Below are 22,280 nucleotides of genomic sequence, written 5' to 3' on the forward strand. Positions count from 1 at the left end.
TTATAGTAGTAATGCTGCATTTGCTTCAGTGACAAAGTTTAAAAATATATTAAGTCCTTTTATAAGAATAAGAAGTGTCAAGACCAGTTAATTACAAGGAAATCTTAAACTTAACAAATCGTTTTAAATAAAAACAATAATGTTTATAAAATAAATTATAGTTTAGTAATAATTTAATTAACGCCTATTTTAATAACAGTCTACTCCATTCAAAAGTCTTAAATAAAAATAATAATAACACTGTAAAATAAAATCGCACTTACACTAATACCACGTAACCGTTTCAAAGTTAATAAAACTGTTGAAACTTGTGATGATCACAAACGAATCACAACTTTACTCTGTTCTACTGTACAAATTATTAATTTTATAAAAATAAGCTTAAATTACGAATACCTCGACTATGAACCATAAAAACTACAAACTAACTTACGTCATTATTTCGGTACAATAATAAACTTTTCTAAAAATTTAAAAATATGATATATAGCTGATTATGTAAATATTTCGGTATACATAGCATACATCACTCATTCATACGATATAATTCAAATAGTGGTAGTTTCATTTGTATGGAGACATATACAGACAGGGCATGTTGACACATGCAAGCGCACGTATTAACAAATAATCTCGAAATAAATTTAACTACATGTGTTTCACACTCAACACTCTTTTAGATCTGCTGTGTGATGCAATCAGCCTTTTGGTAGTTGCGTAACTTTAGCCGTCAAGTATTATCACCTCTTGAACCGGTTGCCTTTGATCAGTTGTAATGCTTTAGCCATTAATGGAGCTTTCTTCTTTTTTACTGAAACAAACAAGTATACAAAATTATCACTACGATCACTAAATACCATTTGATCAGAGGAATCTGATCACGGTCTTGTTACAAGGGGGTATCATGTGTTACAACACTTAGGGGTAAAATATAAAACACAACGCAAGTATGAATATTAAAATAAAAAACAGATTAAGAAATTAACTTGAAAGGAAAACATTAAAATATACAATAAATAAAATTAAGTTAAAGCTAGATGACTAAAGAGATCCACAAAAGTTGATGACATATTTTTTTATGGGACTCTTCAGACAGTCATGGATTCCTGATTCCAGGAGTCAAGTCTGTGACAGCATAATTTCTGACGCTACACTAAGCGGAATAGAGCAAAACTAAATATTCACATCAGAGTTAAAAATTAAAAATATCATCAGAGTTACTAGAAGAAAGTCATAAGTTAAGATGGGTTTCAGACATTTAATCACCATTTTTGGTACCTTACTGAGTAGAGCACAACTTCTGGTAGTTTTAAGATTGCTACGAGAATTTCATAGAGGGTACATCTTGAAATTTGCACAGTAATAATGATATCATAAGCATTTAAAATTTTCATTTACTACCTGTATCACGTCTTCAGTAACGGTAGTTGGTCATCCACCTCAGTGGTACAGTTGTTCTTATTATTATTCCTACACCCAAAGTCTTTTTTCCACTCATTTCACTAATTTTTAAACGTATATTAATCACTTACCATTATTGATCAGCGATATCTTAAACTTTGCCTTCTACGCAACATAACCCAGAATGCTTAGATAAAATAAAATGTTTCTTAGCTTTAATTTAAGTGATGGACATTGGAAGAAATGCCTCTTCACGTACTCTGGGATAAGTTTCTCCAGAACCTCGTTATGAACGGCAAAATATTTTCAAGCATCCATGAGTTAAGTGAAAGATATTGGAAGAAAACAGCCATCTCTGCTACAATTTTATCTAGCTGCTTCAGGACTACATTTGACTTCCAAAAGAGGGTAACTCTGAACAATGATACAAACCATTCCTTTACATCTGTTTGGAAATTGATCGTCATCTAGAACCATGACATACATAGAGAAATCTTCCTCATCATTCCTGAGGTGGTAGAAGAACATTGGAATAAAGTTCCATGTCTGTAGGCCGATTTTATGCACAATACAAAGATGATTGCATATAACTATATTGTGATTGCTGTGTAGAATAAATATTTGTTTAGTTTCTATTTTCAATTAACCTTTCAACATGATTGCAAATACAGTCTCAGATGCCAAACAATTAGCACTACTGTTGTTAATAAACAATACAAGAATACGAGGTATGGCTATTAAATAACGGGACTGATATTGTAAAAAAATTTATTTTCATTTTAAACATAATTACTTATTATCACCTTCAATATACACCCCTTCTCTATCCCTGCAGCGCTCCATGCGAATTTTCCATTGTTGGAAACAATGCTGAAAGTCATCTTCTGTCAACTCTTTCAGGAGTCTTGCCGCTTTTTTCTTGAACAGCTCCAAAGGATTCAAATCTCGTACCTTTCAATGCAAATTTCACCTTAGGGAAAAGATAAAAGTCGCATGGTGCTAGGTCTGGCGAGTAAGGTGGATGTTCTAACACTGGGATGCTGTACTTGGTCAGGAACCGCTTGACAGATAACGTGCAATGAGCTGGCGCATTGTCTTGGTGCAAAATCCATGATTTGTCCTTCCACATTTCGGGTCGTTTTTTTCTTACTCTTTCACGTAGTTTATTAAGTACCTCAAGATAGTAATGTTGATTAATTGTTTGACCTTCAGGAACCCAGTGAAGGTACACAATCCCACGAATATCCGAAAAAAAAATAATCATTGCTTTAAATTTTGACTTGCTCATTCTTGCTTTTTTGGCTCTCGGTGAAGTTGAGGTCTTCCAATGCATGGATTGGCGCTTCGTTTCCGGATCATAAGTAAAAAACCACGATTCATCACATGTTATTATTCTTTCCAATAAATTTGGGTCATTTTCAATAGCATTCAAAGTGTCAGTACAAACATTTTTACGAGCTGCTTGTTGATCAATCGTAAGAATTTTTTGTACCATTTTTGCACACACTTTTCGCATGTTAAAATTGTCATGTAAAATTTGCCGTACACATTCTTTATCAATGCCTACAGATTCAGCAACTGCACGAATGCTTAATCGTCGGTCACACCGAATCAAAATTAGCAACTTTTACGACATTGTCTTCCGTTTTTGATGTTGAAGGACGACCTGGCCACGAATCATCTTCCACGTCTTGTCGACCATCTTGAAAACGCTTAAACCATTCAAAAACACAAGTCCGCGATAAATATTCACTGACATACACTTCTTTTAGTAAATTATAGGTTTCGGTAGCGGTTTTTTCCAAGTTTAACGTGAAATTTAATAACAATTCGTTGCTCTATTATTACGCTAACCATTTTTCCGGCAAAACAAAATAACAACACTTACATAAATGAAGGTTACGACACAACGATGTTGTTTACAGAAACGAGACTAACTGCATTCTGAAGAGGAAGTCTCAAACTACACAGCTGTTGGTCATTGTTGGTTGGCGCATGCGCACTCATTCCACTGCAGCGTCAGTCCCGTTATTTAATAGCCATACCTCGTAGCTCAAGTTATAATACACACATAGTAATATAAGTTTGTAAAGGCCTGGCATGTAAAGGCATGTTTGATTTGACATAGCTCAAACCTAGAAGAGGGTGCACTATAAGCCAGATGGCTGAGAGGCAATTACCAAGCCTAGAAACCTGGCCCTCTGTTATAAAAAGAAAAAAAGTTATAATACTCACAAAAGTTAGGTATGGGGAAGTCCGACCTGGACCGCGATGGTCCGGGGGAAGGAACAGGAACCACGTCAGGGGCGGGGGAACTGCTGGAAGCCCCCGCCGCCCCCACCATTGCCTTGGACACGAGTTCGTGCTTCACTGCTTTCTGGGTGCCGAACTTCATCTGCCAAAGAAGGTCAATGCGTAAGTATAGATTTTGCAAAAATGACAAGACTAGTCTATGGCTCACAATAGATGACATTATGGTTAAGTTGCAGCGTTGCCGTATCATCCTACGGACTTACATGTCCACAATCCTAAACCTTACAAGAGCAGTTCATGGCATCATAATTACGATTACTTAACAGTTGACTCTTAAAAATTATCAAACAGACACTTTTTGATGCCAGATACATATTTACAAAACGCATAGCTATTTAAAAAAGTAGAAAACAAAAAAAGGTGTACTAGAAATGACAAGAAAACAAACAAAAACAACAGTAATACACTAACCTAAACAAGGCATGTAACTTTTCAAATGAAAAGGCAAAATCAAGAAATTTAGTATGGTAGGAGCAAAAAAATCAGCCACCACAGTAAGATATGAGGTTGTTCAGCAAAAGCTAAATTTAAAAGTAAACTAAAACGGTTTTAAAGTAGCCTCAACATAAAAGATCAGCTGTTTTTGTTGTATATTTAGTTTATTATTTCAAATGTTATGATCAAAAGCATAAAAAAAACCTATCAAAAAATTGAATTAGTAACAAAAATAGCAAATCCAGAGACACTGCAAATATTAACAGCGTATAAACGTTACAAAATGAACTATATAAATATTCATGAAATATGAATTATATGAAGTATTTTTGATTTTGTATTTCTAAACATGTACATAATTAATTTTCTTGATTTCATTACATTTATGTAACTTTAATATTTCTAGTATTTTCACTATTGTTTGAATTTTTGTGTTAGGTATGTGATTTTGTCAAGAAAAGAGTTGTAATTTTTCACATTTAATTAAATTAAGAATGCTACAGTGTGAACCGCAAGTTTTTAAGTTAACAATTATAGACTGTTATATATCAATAATTATATTAGTTTAAGTTGTTCTAACCATAGGTATTTAATATTATGGCTAATAATTCCAGGCAAATGTCTATATTAGTTTAATTGTAAACTAATGGAGGAATAAATTATTTCTTATTCTTAATTACCTGCTTCCTTGCGACATTTCTAGGAGGCTTGACGACACTGTCCACATAAGCTAACTTGGTTTGTCTGATCGGTGTCGACTTGGCCATGGATTGTGATATGTTAGCTTTCAGGGCTTCCAACTTCTTTTCTCTTTCATCCAGCAATCGCTAAAACAAATATTGATATTTTACAATCGTATGTTGGAGGAAACATTTATAATGTAATTATATAAAAAGTTTTGGCGCACAAGAGCAGACTTCTACTTACTCATTACTCACACACAGCATCTAACCGTCCAACTGTGTGTCCCTCAATAACACTGGTATCAGGTCCACCCTAAACCCAGGGTCCTTGCAAGTGGATCTGATAAATCAGAGAGTTTGTCCTAAAGTCGGTACTGAAAGACTGCTCAGTACCGACTCTATATGTTTTATAGAGTGATGTGAACAAAATAATATATGACTGCATCTTGTACCAAAAATTCAAATAAATAATATCCATTTAGACGACTTTGAAAATATTTGTGTTTTAATATAAAAGACTAAAGAAAAGCACAAGTACTTGTGAAGTTATTTCTATTTTTTTCTGATGATATTAGGAATTTATCTTAACACAAAAATTAATTGGATGTCGTAATTTTGTGTAGCCTATGTTATGAATTGTCTGAGACTCAACATTAATGTCATTAATAATAATTTCACAATTACATAGAAACACAAGAGTTTTTATTAACATTATTCTCAATCTGATAGGTAAGTAAACAATACTTATAAATTCCTTTAAAATATAACAAAATTCTTTTTGACCCAAACTTTTATACATATATTAAACATTTATTTTATTTTACTTTAAATTAAACAAATCTTGTATTAAGCTTTACTCAGCTGATAATTAATTTGAAATGTTAAATATTTATATTATTCACATTGTTGTTTCACACCTAATGATGGCATCTTTGATGCTGAAAGGCCTTGTGTATAAAAATAAAATTATTGGAGAATTGTGACTTTTCATTAATCAATTATTTATTACAAAGTAATACTTACAAAAATACAAAGTTTACATCTATGTAATTATTTTATTACATTTAAAACAATACATGTTAAGGTATTATAAGATGATTTATCCCTCTCATCCTCCTCCTCCCCCTCACTGAACCACCCTTGGTATTAGCACCATATTATTTTTGGGATTGCTGATTAAAGGTATATAAACCTTTCCAAATACTTTCCAAATTACCACAATCCAGGGGCTAAGTCCCTAAAAACTTAAAATAAAAAGCACAAATCCTATACGTTACTTTACAGCAGGTTATAACACATACCAGGTACAGTTCTCTCCACGTCTCGTACTCGTCAGGCTTCTTGCCTCTGAAGTCCTTGTTGCAGTGGAACTCCCAAAGGCCATCTGTATCCCCAATGAGATAGGAATTGTAGTGCTCCAACTGATAGAGCTGGTCAGCTGTTGCTCGGTCCAGTACTGGCTTAAGTAGATCGTACGGAACTCCTCCGGTGTACTCCAGGGCTAAAATAACACAGTCACAAAGTTGTACAGCAGTGAAGCATTTGAACTTAACCCTCCAACTGATGACCGATGGCATAGATGTTCATCAATATCACTCGTCAACTTTCCGCTATTATTACACGAAAACTGTTTAAGTTATAAAAACATCTTGCACCGGTCGAATCCTCTACTCATAAAATGAAAATATTAGTTCTGATGATGAAATTGGCATATCGGCAAATGAAATGCGTGATGATAGTTCTTTGTCAGATTTTTTGTCAGGTAGTCTGGATGATTATGAATCTGTGGAATGTGAGTTGGTTTGTAAACAAATTGACAATGACAGTGACAACAATTCATCTTTACCTGATATTCCTCTTGTCCAAAGAATTCATCAAACACCAATATGGATGTGTACTAACAAAAAAAGTAGTACAAAACTTTACACTTTTATCAAAAAACTTGTTTGCATTGTAAATAAGTGCATATATGTCAGAATCCTTTTGTTCACTACAAAACTGTGTATATTTTGTACACAGTATCTTACTATCTCGTTATGTGAAAGTTACATGGAGTGAAACTTAGAAAACAAAAAATTTACAATACACATTTTTAAATTTATGTACAAATAAAGAAAACAATACTCACGTAAGTGCATATTTGTATTATTTTAAACAATTTTCTCTAGTTTCTTACACAAAAATTGATACATAAAACTTATTACATAACATTAAGGGCATATTTTTTTTAATCTCAAAAATATGCTGTGCAAACACAAAAAACAAGTATATCATTCTGGGAGTTTCGTATTATCAGTCAGAGGGTTAAAAAGACAGTGATTGTTTAAAATTAGTCAAAATTTATGTTGAGGTCTGATATAAAATGTTCTACTGAAGTCCATCCATGTATTTTGCAATCAAATATCCCATTTCTATATTTGGTCTTCATTCAGTTGATTAGAAACTTAATATTTTTCACTCAATACACAATTTCTTTACTCTTTACTTCATTACTTTCTCGATAACCCTCATTGTTAAGTATTATTGCATTAAATAACTTGTTTTTTATTGCCTAATATGAAAAGGCTACTTTTATTGAATAATAATTATGTATATATTTTTTTGGGCAATTTATACTCTATATTTGAATTTGTTTACTAAACTGTATATACTACATTAATCCTATATCTCTTTCTGCGGCCTAGTGCCTACAATACCATTCCTTACTGGATTAAAATATTCACGTACAGTGACAGACCAATGAACCATTGTTTCCCGAATCAGCTGTTTACTGTACACTGACCAACCAATCACAACGGTTGACTTATCAATTGCCCACCTTGCAAGCGTAGGCACGCTTGCTCATTATACTCTCGATCCCGCCTGGGGCACTTATGTACTCTCTAGCCACTGCTTACCATACTTACTCTCTCCCCCATGTGTTACTCTCTCATTTAAATATTAGTTTATTCTATTTGTTGTACATTTACATTAACATTAAAGTCAGTGCTCTGGATTGGCAATCTCTACCAGAACGTCTCTGCTCCCGGACACCCGCGTCTACCGTGCTCTACAGGACTGGCCACAGTGTTATGAACTATTCGTTTGCGGTCGTATTGTGCGTGAGTGAATCCGTGAAGGACATCTTCCGTCTTCAACGCCTGCCTACAAGACAGCAGCCTATTTCCAACACTTACTGATCACAACCTGGCCCTCAACAACAGCAGACTACGGTTAGGTACCTCTCATGAAAATAAAGTAACTGTTTATTTTATACACTTTTATTTGAATATGCACTGTTCATAAACTCATTATGTGTAACCTAGTGAACTCTTGTTAAAATCAGTGTGTTCGGCGTCTTCACTGCCTAGTGTGAAGTGGTCCTTCTTAGTCGAGCCTCTAAAATATTATTTCACGGTTCTATAACCAAATTCCATTCTTTTCATGGTCCTTAGCGAGCCGGATAATAAGAACTTTAGTCCATTGGTGAATATCAGTGCAATCTCAACTCTTATAAGCTATATACAGTGCATATTTCAAAGTGTGGTTTCAGGTTCTTTCACGATTTGCAAAGTCCGTGCATATCGATTTTCCAATCCCCTCTCCAGTCATATCAGCTGTGATCATATCAGCTGTGACGTCTGATCATATCAGCTGTGGTGCTCTGTCGACTGCATTGTTTTGTTGACAAACAAGCTTTCCAGACTGTTACAGCACAGGTGAACTGATTACTGTGTTTAATGGTTACCGCTTCTCAATACTTGCTGGTTATCAGCCCTACTTGTAATACGCATTATTCTAAGCAGGTTAAATATAAACAATCTTGGTTATTGACACTTTACCTTGAGCAGGACTTGCACCCTTATTGCAAAATTAAATGTTTATTTTGTCAACACTATATTCTAGTCTCAGCTTAAAAAAGAAAAAAAGGCTACTTACTGCTCACAATTGTTTATTATAATTTCTATTTGAACATTGCTCACGCATATGTATGCATGGTTTATGGTTACTGTCACAACACTACCATACTTTACCACTGACAGTTTACATGTAGTACGTGCGCATAATGTTTCCAGAGCCTCTGCTACATTATAGCTGAATTTAGCTCAAACAATAACCTTAATTGTTGTTTATTATTTAATAACAACTTGTCTTGTTTACGTTTTTCCATAATAACAGTGTATTTTATTTTCTCGAAACAAAACTATACTATAGGCCTATAACGAGCCTACTCTACTTATTGCATTATTATTGAGTTTTTACCTCAAAAAACTAAACAATATTTTTTAAATTGTTTTTCATTGTATTATATTGTTTAGATACTTCTTATTTCTTGGGGAAAATACTTCAGAGGAAAATAATTTAGTTTTCTATTTTTTATCACTGTCTCAATTCAAGAGGACAATATTTTGTTTACTTTTCACCTTTGAAGTTTTACTCAAATTGATTTAATTTTCTACAAACACTTTCAACATGGCGATGTCTCTTAAAGTGGCCAATGCAAAGCGAGAACACCTCTTTTCTCAGATACAAAGTATCTATGATTTAACTAAGAAGACTTCCGATCCAAATATACTTCAGCAGTTGCTTGTCAGAGCTAAATCTATTTCAGAGACTTAGACAGGAATTTTCAGCAATATTAGACTTTGTGCCACGAGTTGGAATTAAAAGTGGATGCCGACTATACACCTAACTATTCCGCATTAGCGAGCGTGGACGAGTTAGTTGATTACATTTCTGCTAACGTGCTTATGATTGAGACCAAGAGACAAGCTAAAGCTAATAAAAGCGAAACTATTCCGCCTGCCTCCCCTCAAGTCAACGTCCGGCTACCGAAATTGGAATTAAAAACTTTCGACGGAGCTGCCTTGGACTTCTGTACGTTCATCAACGTTTATGAACAAGCCGTACACAACAATGAGCACTTAAGCGATGTAATGAAATTTCAATATCTCTTGAGCGTGCTTTCAGGCGAACCACTCTCTCTGATAAAGTCGCTAAATATAACTGAGCAAAATTATGCAATCGCTTTATCAGCTGCTGAAGGATCGCTACCATAATACTAGGCGTCTACTCACACTACATTTAAATCAAATACTAGACCTTCCTGTCATCTCCAGCACATCTGTGAAGAATATCCGTGCTTTCCTTAATCTTTTTCACGAACATACGCAATCACTTAAAGCGTTAAACAATGACATCACTAGTAACAACCCACTTCTCTCAGCCTTGTTATTACGCAAGATTGATAATCGGATGGTCACCCGCCTAGAACAGTTTCGAAAAAAGGAAGAGCTTCATACTTTGCCCTCGGTTGAACAAATAATTGAGTTTCTCAACCTGGAATGCAGCCACATTGAGGACAGTAGTCTACATGACAATATTGTGGACCCCAAGAACGCTTCAAGTTCTTATTTTGGGTCAAAACCCAAATTTGATAAACCCAAATCGTCTCTTAAAAAACGTGAGCTTGTTAGCGGCTTCCTCTTCACCCTCCTCGGCCTATAAACAAGGCCCATCATGTTTTTTATTGCCATCAGAGCGGTCATAAAATTTATGGCTGTCCCAACTTCGGCCAAAAGACACCTCAAGAACGGCACGGGATTATTAAACAGCACAACCGCTGTTCTTCTTGTTTGGGGACGCACAGATTAAGTGAATGTCAGTCTAAATTCAGGTGTCGAACATGTCGTGGTCGTCATCATACCTTGCTACACTTCACTGATCGGCCAACTCGGTCCAGTGTTAGTACGTCGGACCGCGTTCGTCCCGTTGTGGAGAACGGCCGAGACGGCGGCCGGTCTGCGCAGAGCAGTGCAACACCTACACCTGCTGTCCGCCCCTCGCCTGCGACCACAGCGCTCTCACCTCCTAGCCCGGCCCGAACACACCACACTACACGCTCATCGGCACACTGCATCAAGACCTCGCCCCTAGTACCACGGTTCTTCTGGGTACTTCTCTTGTCAAGCTCACCGCCTCTAACGGACAAGCTTATGTCTTTCGTGCCTTAATTGACTCAGGAAGCATTGCTAAATTTTATTAGCGAGAAAGCCTCCCAACTGTTGGGTACACAGCGCCGTCCGGCCACTATTAATGTCGCCGGCCTTTCTCAAACCTCTGCTCACAACACGCGGATTTTTAACTCTGGGCGTGGAAACTATTGCTGGCCACCCAGTTGCCGCCCCGCACTTCGTTCCACATATTGCCACAAATCACTGTAGACCTCCCACGAGTGCAAATATCTCAGGAGGTCATGAATAAGGTTAAAAATATTACACTGGCTGATCCAACCTTCCACCTCCCTGGTGGCATTGACGTGCTTATTGGTGGAGCGCTATTTCCACATATTCTTACTCACGAGACCTACTCTCTTGGTCTCAATTTACCTCACGCCCTGGGTACCTGTTTTGGTTTCGTGCTGATGGGGACGGCTCCCTGCACACCACTGACGCAGTCTGTCTCTACTATGGCTGTCTCTCTTCTCCTCGACTGCTGAGGTGGAACCTCCACGCCTCTCTGCAGCGTTTCTGGACACAAGAGGAACTGCCTGCTCCCAGTAAAAGGTCTGCAGAGGAAACTCAATGCGATGAATATTTTTCTACCATGCACTCCAGGGACCGTGAGGGTCGATATATGGTCCGCCTCCCTTTCAAGAACACCAGTACTCATCTGGGAAGTTCCAAAGTTCATGCTGAAAGTAGACTCTATTCACTCGAGCGCAAGCTCCACGCTCCCACTAATGTGGAGTATTATAATTTATATTCTGATTTTATACATGAATATCTCTCTCTAGGCCATATGCAGGGCTTGCCCTACTCCTGACTTAAGCACTCCCCACTACTTTCTGCCACACCACGGTGTTTTTAAGGCACAAAGTAGCACCACCAAACTACGCGTCCGTTTTTGACGCCAGTGCCAAAACCAGTTCCGGACTCTCTCTCAACGACACTCTGTTGACCGGACCTAAACTGCAAAATAATATTTGTGACATTCTCCTGCGCTTCCGCCTTCAGAACGTAGTGTTTCTCTTGTGACATCAGACAGATGTACCGCCAAATCAAGGTGCAATCCTGACGATCAACATTTCCAACTGATCTTATGGCGTGATCACCCCACCGACTTGATGTCCACGTTCAAGCTCACGACAGTTTACCTACGGCCTGAACTGTTCACCCTACTTGGCCATCAAAACGCTACATCAATTGGCAAGAAGACGAAGGTCACCGCTACACCCCATGCTGCTGAGATTCTCAAGCACCAGAGCTACGTCGACGAACCTGATCTGCGGAGCTGAGACTGAAGAACTCGCCGCTGAACTTCAAGATAAACTCATCAAAACTCCTTCGGCTCGGTGGCTTTGAGCTCCGGAAGTGGGTCCTCGAACTCTCCGAGACTTCTGCAACACCTTCCTGAAGATCATCGGGAAATCCCAGTTTTTCTGCAACCCTCTCAGGAGCCTCATTTCTCTATTTTGGGCCTAAAATGGACCCCTCTGACTGACACTTTTACGTTTAATTTTAATTTTTCTTGTGAAAACCCCACTAAGCGTAAAGTTTTAAGTCTCATTTCTCAAGTCTATGACCCATGTGGTTTTTTTGGCGCCTTGTATAATGCTCGCAAAAAATATCATGCAACTCGTATGGATGTCTGGCATAGATTGGGATGATCCGCTCCCTCTAGAAATATACCAAAAATGGCACGCCTTTTTATTTGAACTTAAAGCACGTTGCTACTATTACAATTCCTCGTGCTATCCCCTACTCTGCTGCTACTCACTGGGACTTGCACGGTTTCTCTGACGCCTCAGAACTAGGCTATGCTGCTGTTGTCTACATCCGCTCTACCTCCAATGACACGGTGCATGTAAGCCAAGTTATGGCTAAAACTCGCGTCGCTCCTCTCAAAAGAGTGACGCTGCCCCGACTGGAGCTATGCGCAGCTCATCTCCTGGCCCAACTTGTGAAATATTGTGTTACTCAATTAGCTCCCACCCGCAAGTTTGGTTCTATTGTTTTGCTGGTGCGACTCTACTGTGACCCTCGCGTGGATCAAAACACCTTCTTATCGCCTCAAAACCTATGTGGCTAATCGTGTGGCGCAAACTCAAGAGCTTGTGGCTGTGGAGTGCTGGCGCTACATACCCAGTGCTTCCAATCCTGCTGACTGCGCCTCCCCGTGGGATCCTTCCCTCTCAATTGGTGGATCATCCCCTTTGGTGGCATGGACCCCGGCTGATTGCGTCTCCCCTCCTCGGCCTGGCCAGATACTGATTCCAGCCTGGACTCGGTCTCTCTGGAGGAGCTAGGGGAGCTGAAGCATTCCACTCCTGTCATTGCCTTGGCCACAGCACCGCCTACGTGGGACCTCCTCATCCAGTACTCTTCCTGGAGGAAATTGCTGCACGTGATGGCCTACGTCTTGCGTTTTATCCACACAACTGTCGTTCACCAAACCGCCACTTCGGACCTCTCTCCAAGACAGAAACGGGACTCCGCCCAGCTGCGAATTTTCAAGACCGTGCAAGAGGAAGCTTTCACTGAAGATCTAGCTCTACTGCGGGACCGAAAGACGTGTTCTACCAGACTTCAACGCCTCGCCCCATTCCAGGGTCCGGATGGACTTCTCCGCGTCGGCGGCAGACTGCGCCACGCTGACCTCCCGCCGAACGTGTCCTCACCCGTGCATCCTGCCCAAGAAGCACCCTGTCGTGGACCTCCTCATTGACCATGTCCATGTCAAACATCTCCACGCTGGCGCGCAGCTTACTCTCTCTCTGCTCTCCCAGCAAGTCTGGATCCTCTCTGCACGCAGCGTGGTAAGATCTCGCATTTTTAGATGCCTCACATGTTTTAAGAATCGGCCTAAAAATAACGCCCCTCTCATGGGCGACCTCCCCAAAGCTCGCATTACTCCAGCCCGAGCTTTTCTCTCCACCGGGCATGGACTATGGTGGCCCCTTTTCGCTCAAGGTCCATAATTTACGCTCTGTCCGCATTATTAAGGCCTATATTTGTATTTTTGTTTGTATGGTTACGAAGGCCCGTTCACATTGAGGTGGTGACGGACCTGTCCACCGAAGCTTTCCTTGGTGCTCTCACTCGCTTCGTTTCTCGTCGTGGCCTGTGCACAGACCTTTATAGTGACTGTGGCACGAACTTCGTAGGTGCTAAAAATGCCCTACTACACAAAATCCTCACGGCTGACCAGCGCAAAGTCCAAGACTTTGCTGCTGACCGTTCAATTCGATTCCACTTCAACCCTCCTGCTGCTCCCCATCAAGGTGGAATTTGGGAAAAGTGCCATCAAGAGTGCTAAACACCATCTAAAACGTGTCATGGGACTCCACATACTAACTTTGTCTCAATTCATGAACGCTCACAAGTCAGGTTGAAGCGATGCTCAACTCTCGCCCCGCTCACCGCTCTTTCCAGTGATCCCAACGACCTTCTCCCCACTGACGCCCTGGACACTTCTTGATCGGCTCTCCTCTGGTTTCCGTGCCTGAAGAGAACTTGATGGACATACCCACGAACCGCCTTTCTCACTGGCATCTGGTTTCAAGCGCTGCACCAACGTATCTGGAAGCGTTGGCAGCGAGAATATCTCCAGACTCTTCAGCAGCGCCTCAAGTGGAGCACTCCTTCCCGCAACCTCCAACCTGGAGACCTCGTCCTGGTGCATCAGGATACTCCCGCTCTCTCATGGCCCCTTGCACGGGTCACTGATGTCACTCCAGGACAAGATGGTACAGTTCGAGTGGTACATCTCAAGACCTCAAGTGGAACTCTCACTCGTCCAGCAGTGAAGGTGTTTCTCTTACCTCACCTCTACAATTAATTAACTGTCTCTCTACCACCGCCTATAAACTTTGTAATTTGAGCCTATATTGCTCTTTCTCTCATTGAATCCCAAGGTGATTCAAGGCGGTCGGTATGTTAAGTATTATTGCATTAAATAACTTGTTTTTTATTGCCTAATATGAAAAGGCCTACTTTTATTGAATAATAATTATGTATATATTTTTTGGGCAATTTATACTCTATATTTGAATTTGTTTACTAAACTGTATATACTACATTAATCCTATATCTCTTTCTGCGGCCTAGTGCCTACAATACCATTCCTTACTGGATTAAAAATATTCACGTACAGTGACAGACCAATGAACCATTGTTTTCCCGAAATCAGCTGTTTACTGTACACTGACCAACCAATCACAACGGTTGACTTATCAATTGCCCACCTTGCAAGCGTAGGCACGCTTGCTCATTATACTCTCGATCCCGCTGGGGCACTTATGTACTCTCTAGCCACTGCTTACCATACTTACTTCTCTCCCCCAATGTGTTACTCTCTCATTTAAATATTAGTTTATTCTATTTGTTGTACATTTACATTAACATTAGTCAGTGCTCTGGATTGGCAATCTTTACCAGAACGTCTCTGCTCCCGGACACCCGCGTCTACCGTGCTCTACAGGACTGGCCACAGTGTTATGAACTATTCGTTTGCGGTCGTATTGTGCGTGTGAGTGAATCCGTGAAGGACATCTTCCGTCTTCACGCCTGCCTACAAGACAGCAGCCTATTTCCAACACTTACTGATCACAACCTGGCCCTCAACAACAGCAGACTACGGTTAGGTACCTCTCATGAAAATAAAGGTAAACTGTTTATTTTATACACTTTATTTGAATATGCACTGTTCATAAACTCATTATGTGTAACCTAGTGAACTCTTGTTAAAAATCAGTGTGTTCGGCGTCTTCACTGCCTAGTGTGAAGTGGTCCTTCTTAGTCGAGCCCTCTAAAATATTATTTCACGGTTCTATAACCAAATTCCATTCTTTTCAACTCATATCACTGTACCAAAAGTGTAATAAATCAATTAAAAATTACAGCAGTTGCGGTGCTCACAGGCTTGAACTATACTGCATAAGCCCATATATACTGCACATATGCATCTTTGAATGATGGTGGTTTTGGGAAATAGGAAGACACAAATCAGAAAAACAAAAAATCTAAAAAATTCTTTCCCAACCGTAGAATATCACGAAAATGAAAGAAATAACATACCTTCAATATTGTCTCGTAACACCTGGATGCATAAATCAAACAGAGAAGGAACTTTCGTATATCCAGTTTTATTTCCAGAGTAGACTTTCGTCCTGTAAAAAAAATTTCAAATTTAATCCCAACAACACTAAAGTTTTAACTGCATTGAGTATTATATAGTAGTTAATTAATTGGATTGAGTAACTTTTTACCTTTTGAAATATAAAATTTTGTTAATCTAGTTCCAAACACGTGAAATTAAAAACTACAGAGATTTTAAAATAACCTAGATCTACATTAGTCGAAAATTTATTATTATATAAACATAACAGAATGCTCTGTAAAGTATCTGTCATTAAAAACTATTTATATAAATTCTTCTACACGTACACAAACACCTTTATAGAAACAATATGAAAGTTATTGGTTGTATTCTTTAATGGATGTTTTCTTATAACCGTTTCCAAATGTATTAAAATTTCAATACTCTTTTTACTTGCTTCTCTGGTTAGAGTTGAGGGTACACCTTCCTAATATATAGGTTCTGAATATATTTAATTAAACCACAGTTGAGCACATGGTATGGACACACACTTATGATCTATAAGGCACAAAATTATTAAATATTTCAGCATCTTTAATAAAAAGTTTTAATACTCAATAAGCTTAAATGTATCATCTGCTATAGAAGTTTGTACAAAAATATATTTCTGAATAACAACCGAGTATCGTAAAAGGATGGAAGGAGTAACTTGCTGAAGATTGGTCTTAAAAATAGATTTCTGTAACTTACCACAAACAAAATCGTACAATATGAATATATCTTTTGAAAATTTATTGCATTTTTAAAAGACGTTTTGTATCTCAGAGTGATAAAATTAAACAAAATAGAAAATTTACGGAAAAATACAGGATAACTAATATTGTAAATACATTTTTGCTATACACAATACCTTTGATTTTTTGTTGCCATTATAGTACTGAGAGCTTCTTCCTCAGACCAGAGTTTAGATCTCTTGGTGACTGGACTGCTGGGAGGAGAGTAGTGAGGCAGAGGCTTGTAGTGAGGTGTGATCTCTGGCAGTGTAGACTTCAGGTCCACATCTAGAGGTTCCAACTTTATATTCTTTGACAACAGATCCGGCTGTTGGCAAACAGAAGTTGGCTGTTTAAACACATTAAAAATACAAGTGTTTACAAAGAGCAACAATATATCCTCCAACGAGAGTTTAGATCTCTTAGTGACTGGACTGCTGGGAGGAGAGTAGTGAGGCAGAGGCCTTGTAGAGGTGTGTTCTGGGGGTGACTTTTTGGGCCCCAAATTTGGGGTTTCCAAAAATTTTTTTCTTTTAAAAAACAACCCCACCCCCCCCCCCCCCCACCCCCCCCCCCCCCCACCCCCCCCCCCCCCCACCCCCCCCCCCCCCCACCCCCCCCCCCCCCCACCCCCCCCCCCCCCCAGGGACAGTGGCTTTTTGGGGGAATCGAAATGCATGAGCAGGAGATTCCTTCCTGTGTTCCTTGTTGAACAACGTGACAGGGACACCCTGCTTGATACGTAATTAAAAGAAATGGGTTCTGCCAGGTAGTGACTGTTAGCGACTATTTGGAAGGCCTACAAAATGTCTGTGATGAGGGATTCAAGGCACTTCTCTGGTCAATCATTCCATAAAATTTTGTTGACCCTGATAATGGTGCACATACAGACACTGGCAACATTCCTCGTTATGGTGTCCAGGGGTGACTATTTTGTCAGGTACCTGGTAGAATTCCTTTCTCTCAAAAATTCCAATTTTTACCCCCTCCCACCAATACCAGGCTCTACCACTTTTTTTGTTGCCGCTCAACTCTTTCTGCCAACACACTAATGCTAAGGTGTTCTCTATTAATGTCCATTTATATATTACGGCTATTTATCTTAAGGTTTTTCATGCATTTCTTACGTTTTTACACTTTACATAAATTTCTTTGCATTTTATTTCAATTTATATTTCTGATCAGCCCCTTTAGATTTTGATATTTTACTGCATGGGTTACTATCTCGAGAGATGCTTTTCTTGAGTTGATTTCAGCGCACGGCCGCAGTCTGCGTTGATGGCCATAGCGTACTTGTCTAACCTGATTAACAACTAATTAATTTGGTAGCTCGAATAATTGAGGATATACATCGTTAATGTATGGCGGGTCATATAAATTGGATCTGCTCATCAGTATTATTTTTCATTTACGTTTTCTCAAAATAGATGGCGACGCATCTGATGATGTATTCGCAATGGTTGAATCATGGTCACAAAAGGTCATCATGAGGCCCATCGCAGATGTACAAACATGGAAATATTGCGTCCACGTGTATGATAACAGTTGTTATTTTCTCAATTTCCACCCATCAAAACATTATATTTGTCTTTGTTCATGTAGGACGATTCAACAATTAATGTGTTAAGATAATGCAAAACTCGTATTTGCTGGCCTGACCCGATCTATTACTTAACTTTGATATTATAAAAATTGTACACATTAAGAGTTATAATTAATTACCGTATCAAGAAGATAATCTCGGAAATTACAATTTTGAAAACATAAATTTAACACTAACATTACAAAATAACAAAACCAACTATGGCCTAGACTTCGGATTATCAAAGAAACCTTTACAATACTTATAACTTGCCCGCTTGATATCAATGAAAAACCGCTTTTGTGTAATCAAGGAAAGAATTTTCCCCCATGGATAACCAGGAGCCAAACCCATATGTTGAAGCCACTTGAACAAAATCTCATCACTTGTAAGTAATATCTCGTTATTCATCGGCTATTTTCAGTGTTAAAATATTAGATATTTCTTGCTGTTTATTGTTTACATTAAAACTAATAAGTTGAAATCATGCTAGGCTAATTAAGTAGAGTTCAGATGAGAGTATTTGATGAAGTATCAGGTGGACCGACCTTGTGTAACCACCGAAATCGTCTCATACCGTAAGTTTATGTTTTACTTGTTTACTATATGCAATAGGCTAGGTTAATTTTCAATCTAGTTCTTGTAAAATTGTACAGAATATAACAAGTTTATATTATAGATTTATTATTTCTATAATAACAACAATGTTTCAATAAATGGTAATTATTTGTTACAGGCAACTGTAAAACCATCAGGATGCCGGGTTTCAGCAGTGTGGGGGACATTCAAGATCTTTGTTGGAAATCTGTCTGACCAAAACTGTATCAGCTGATTATAAAAACCACTGTTTGAAAAGTATGGAAAAGTCGTGGAATGTGACGTTGTGAAGAATTTCGGATTTGTGGTAAGTGAGAGAAACTAAATCTCATAGTTTCTAGTAATTTTCTTCTTAAATCTCATTTCAGTTTTAGGATATTACCCATTGCGGATCGTATTGTTTTGGCACGCGGGCATGAAATTTAATTTACGGTCAGCGGCCACCACGAACAGCAATGTGTTGTGCCACATCGTATCGCTCGCTATTATTGTATACTAGATAATTCAGCCTGTGAAGGTATTCGTTCAGATGGGACATGGGCCTGCTGGGGTATCCGTGATGTAAGAAGTTCCGGGGGTGGCAGGGATGATGTCTGAAATTATAGTCTAAATAAAGCGGCTCGGGCGAAGCGGATTACAACATCCGGACCATTGTCTAGACTAACCCCGCCAACATGTACGTACTGCGTTGTTTTACTTCTGTGTCACTAACCTAAAGTATTATAATAACAACTGAGGGAAAACACCCAATCAGAAGCGCTAAAAAGCAGAGCGTTACAACTCATATGAATGACTTTTCAACTTCGACATACAACTGTGATCTGTAGGATATTTTATAAAACTTTTGAAAACTCTAAATGTAGACCGTTGTTAAACACTCTTAGTTGATAAGTGAAGACGATCGCCCAATCTATCGGACATTAATAGAAACTATTTGGAGGGAAAACTTAAAAGCAGAGCTCGTCATCAACGTTAGGCCGGCCGCTGCGTGACGAGCCTAGCTCGTCAATGATCCGCAATGGGTTAACCCAGGATCTGTTCAACTGAATGAATAACTTACACCATACAGCTCTCAAAAAAACTGGTGGTCTGTTTTTAAATAGAAAAACTAAGTATTTTTGCTTTATAGCTTTAAAACCTTAATGATTTTGTTTATTGTAAGTAGTCATTAAACATTAAAACAACTGAGATTTGTAATCAGAGTCCAAGGTATTTAATTTCATTTCAAGAATTTTGACTTAACGAGAATGTATATGCCTGGTTCCACTTTTAACGAGTTTAACCCTTTGAGTGCCACGGGTATTTTCCGAAGGAGTATGCATAAAGTGCCACGCTGTTTTTTCGCATATTTGTAAGCTTTTGGGAGAAAAGCTGTTGTAAAATAACTACCAAACAGATTTCCATCATTTTGTTGTTGTTTTTTTTCTTATTAAATGCAGAATATGATACATATCGTTACAAATAAAATTTGATTTATAAAAATATAAAAATTTCAGTATTTATAAAAAAGTTTTTTACTTTTGTATAAAAAGTTAACGTTTTGACCTAATTTTGTGTGTATACGGTATTTTTAAAGATTTTTTTCTTTTGTACCATGATAAAGGCCATATGATTTCTAAATAAAACCCATGTGTAATATCTTATTCTAGAATTTTAAAAACATCGGCAATTATATGTATTAACAAAATGCTGCCCGGTACCCAACATTTTTATAAACTGTACTTCATTTGTCAGAGTTTAGAAATTACTTAGTAATGGTGTAGTTTTCCCAATAAAAAAAAAATCTAATAAAACATTTATACAACACAAATAAATATGGATTAGTAAATTTAAGAAAACAAATACTTGCTAACATATTTACATAAAAAGTTTACATATACTAAATAACAACCCTAATAATATTTACACTGAAAATTCACGTTTTTCGCTTGAACACAACTCAAATCATTACTATTACTTTTGTAAAGAAATACAGTAAAATACTGTATAAGTTACTATTTTTATTTTGTATTTACTCAAATGCTTTGGTTATCGGCACATAAACAACAAGAAAGGCCGTTACGCAACACGGGTACTCGTCCGCTTACGTTGCGTGACTGGAAGACAGAATCATCGTACTGGTACTTATCACATCCAGCCCACTATTTTTGGACGAGTTTTCCTTATCAGAGATCAAAATAAACTTCGTTTATACGTTCCTTCTTCCATAATGAATCGAAAAAATACTCGATGAGTCATACTTCCTATCTCCAAATCGTCTCCAAATAGACACACGAATGACTTGGTATTTTCGAATAATGAAACGTCGTTCTTATAGTTTTTGATTTAATTTATTGTCGTAATAACTTGTAAATTCCCAAAATAGGTTAAATAAAGTCAGTTGTTTTTAATACTGTAATTTATTTTGTCCCCGATAAGGAAAACTAGTCCAAAAAATAGTGGCTTCTTGATAAGTACCCAAACAACATAAGTTTCACAGATAAAATAGTAGAGAAACAACATAAAACTCGTATTTATTGATATTTTGGAACCTATTGAATACAGCCGTCTGTTTATTTTGGCCCAAAATAATCTTGTACTATATAAAATATTATCGAAATACGAAACGTCAAAATTGGAGACGCTGGCACTTTATGCACTTTTCGTACCGTCAAAATTAGCGACGCTGTGGCACTCAAAGGGTTAAAAATCTAAATAGAAAAAAATTCTTGAACTATTTAAACAAATATAAAAGTATTGATTTTGAGATACCTTGAATATATGCAACATATTTGTAGAAGTAAGATTGTGTTTGAAATAAAGAGAGTCACCTGAGGAAGCATCCTACACAGAGTTGGCATCCTTCAGGAGGATCCGCTCTGTGGAAGGTGTAATGAGCAGGAGGAGACTGCTGAGCACCCTGCTCTTTGATTGCCCTGTAATAGCAAGAGAGCAGTATGCCATCTTTGGTAGCTTGGACAGGGGTGGTGAATTTTCCCAGGAGGACTTGATAGGTTGTGTTCGGCGGTTTGTTGAACTGCTGAAGTTGTAGACTGGTGGGCCTCATGGTGTTTCCGGGGTGCACAAAAAGCCCTTGAGGCTTAAGTGCATGGCAGTAGGCCGCCCCAAGGGGGAAAAAAAAAAAAACAGGAAGTGCTTTTTATGGAGGGCATGGAACTTTCCTGAACTGGTTCAAGTGGATATACGAAACAAACTATTACTTCTCTGCTATTTCAGGTTTGCCGGTATTGGTAGTTTTTTAAGGTTTTAGCTATTCCAGTCGTACCTTGTGCCTGACAATGTTGATACAATGAGATCATGTCCCTGAAATTCAAAAGCTTTTCTAAAATATAATATTCCAGTATTTTTTTCAAATTGCTTAACATATTCTGAGAAATGCCCCAGAGTAAGCAAAATTTGTAAAATGCAAAGTATTCA

General features: G+C 38.1%; 2 protein-coding genes across 2 annotated transcripts in view; one reads left to right on the forward strand and one right to left on the reverse strand.

Annotated features, from left to right (window-relative positions):
* On the reverse strand, nucleotides 1–19,334 carry LOC124363715 (transcription elongation factor B polypeptide 3-like). Its single transcript, XM_046818978.1, has 7 exons — nucleotides 19,295–19,334; nucleotides 16,822–17,164; nucleotides 15,890–15,981; nucleotides 6,134–6,333; nucleotides 4,830–4,976; nucleotides 3,637–3,796; nucleotides 1–811 (listed from the first exon to the last, which is right to left on the reverse strand). The coding sequence occupies exons 1-7, from the start codon at nucleotides 19,332–19,334 to the stop codon at nucleotides 741–743; spliced, it is 1,053 nt and encodes a 350-aa protein (XP_046674934.1). The 3' UTR covers nucleotides 1–740.
* The window catches only part of LOC124363162 (RNA-binding protein lark-like), an 11,891-nt gene continuing 8,691 nt past the window's right edge, over nucleotides 19,081–22,280 (forward strand). The window contains exon 1 of the mRNA XM_046818305.1: nucleotides 19,081–19,170. The gene's annotated coding sequence lies outside the window, so the exon portion shown is untranslated. The remainder of the gene's footprint in view (nucleotides 19,171–22,280) is intronic.

Source organism: Homalodisca vitripennis, chromosome 5 (genome assembly GCF_021130785.1).
Source record: "Homalodisca vitripennis isolate AUS2020 chromosome 5, UT_GWSS_2.1, whole genome shotgun sequence".
NCBI classification, from domain to species: Eukaryota; Metazoa; Arthropoda; class Insecta; order Hemiptera; family Cicadellidae; genus Homalodisca; species Homalodisca vitripennis.

Bases quoted from the DNA above. Each gene is read 5' to 3' on its own strand.
- LOC124363715 (XM_046818978.1), bottom strand. From the start codon at position 19,334: ATGTGGCACAACACATTGCTGTTCGTGGTGGCCGCTGACC. The intron at 3,797-4,829 runs GTAATTAAGAAT...CTTCTTTGGCAG, and splicing joins GAAATGTCGCAAGGAAGCAG to ATGAAGTTCGGCACCCAGAA. The intron at 812-3,636 runs GTGAGTATTATA...TGTTTGTTTCAG, and splicing joins CTTCCCCATACCTAACTTTT to TAAAAAAGAAGAAAGCTCCA.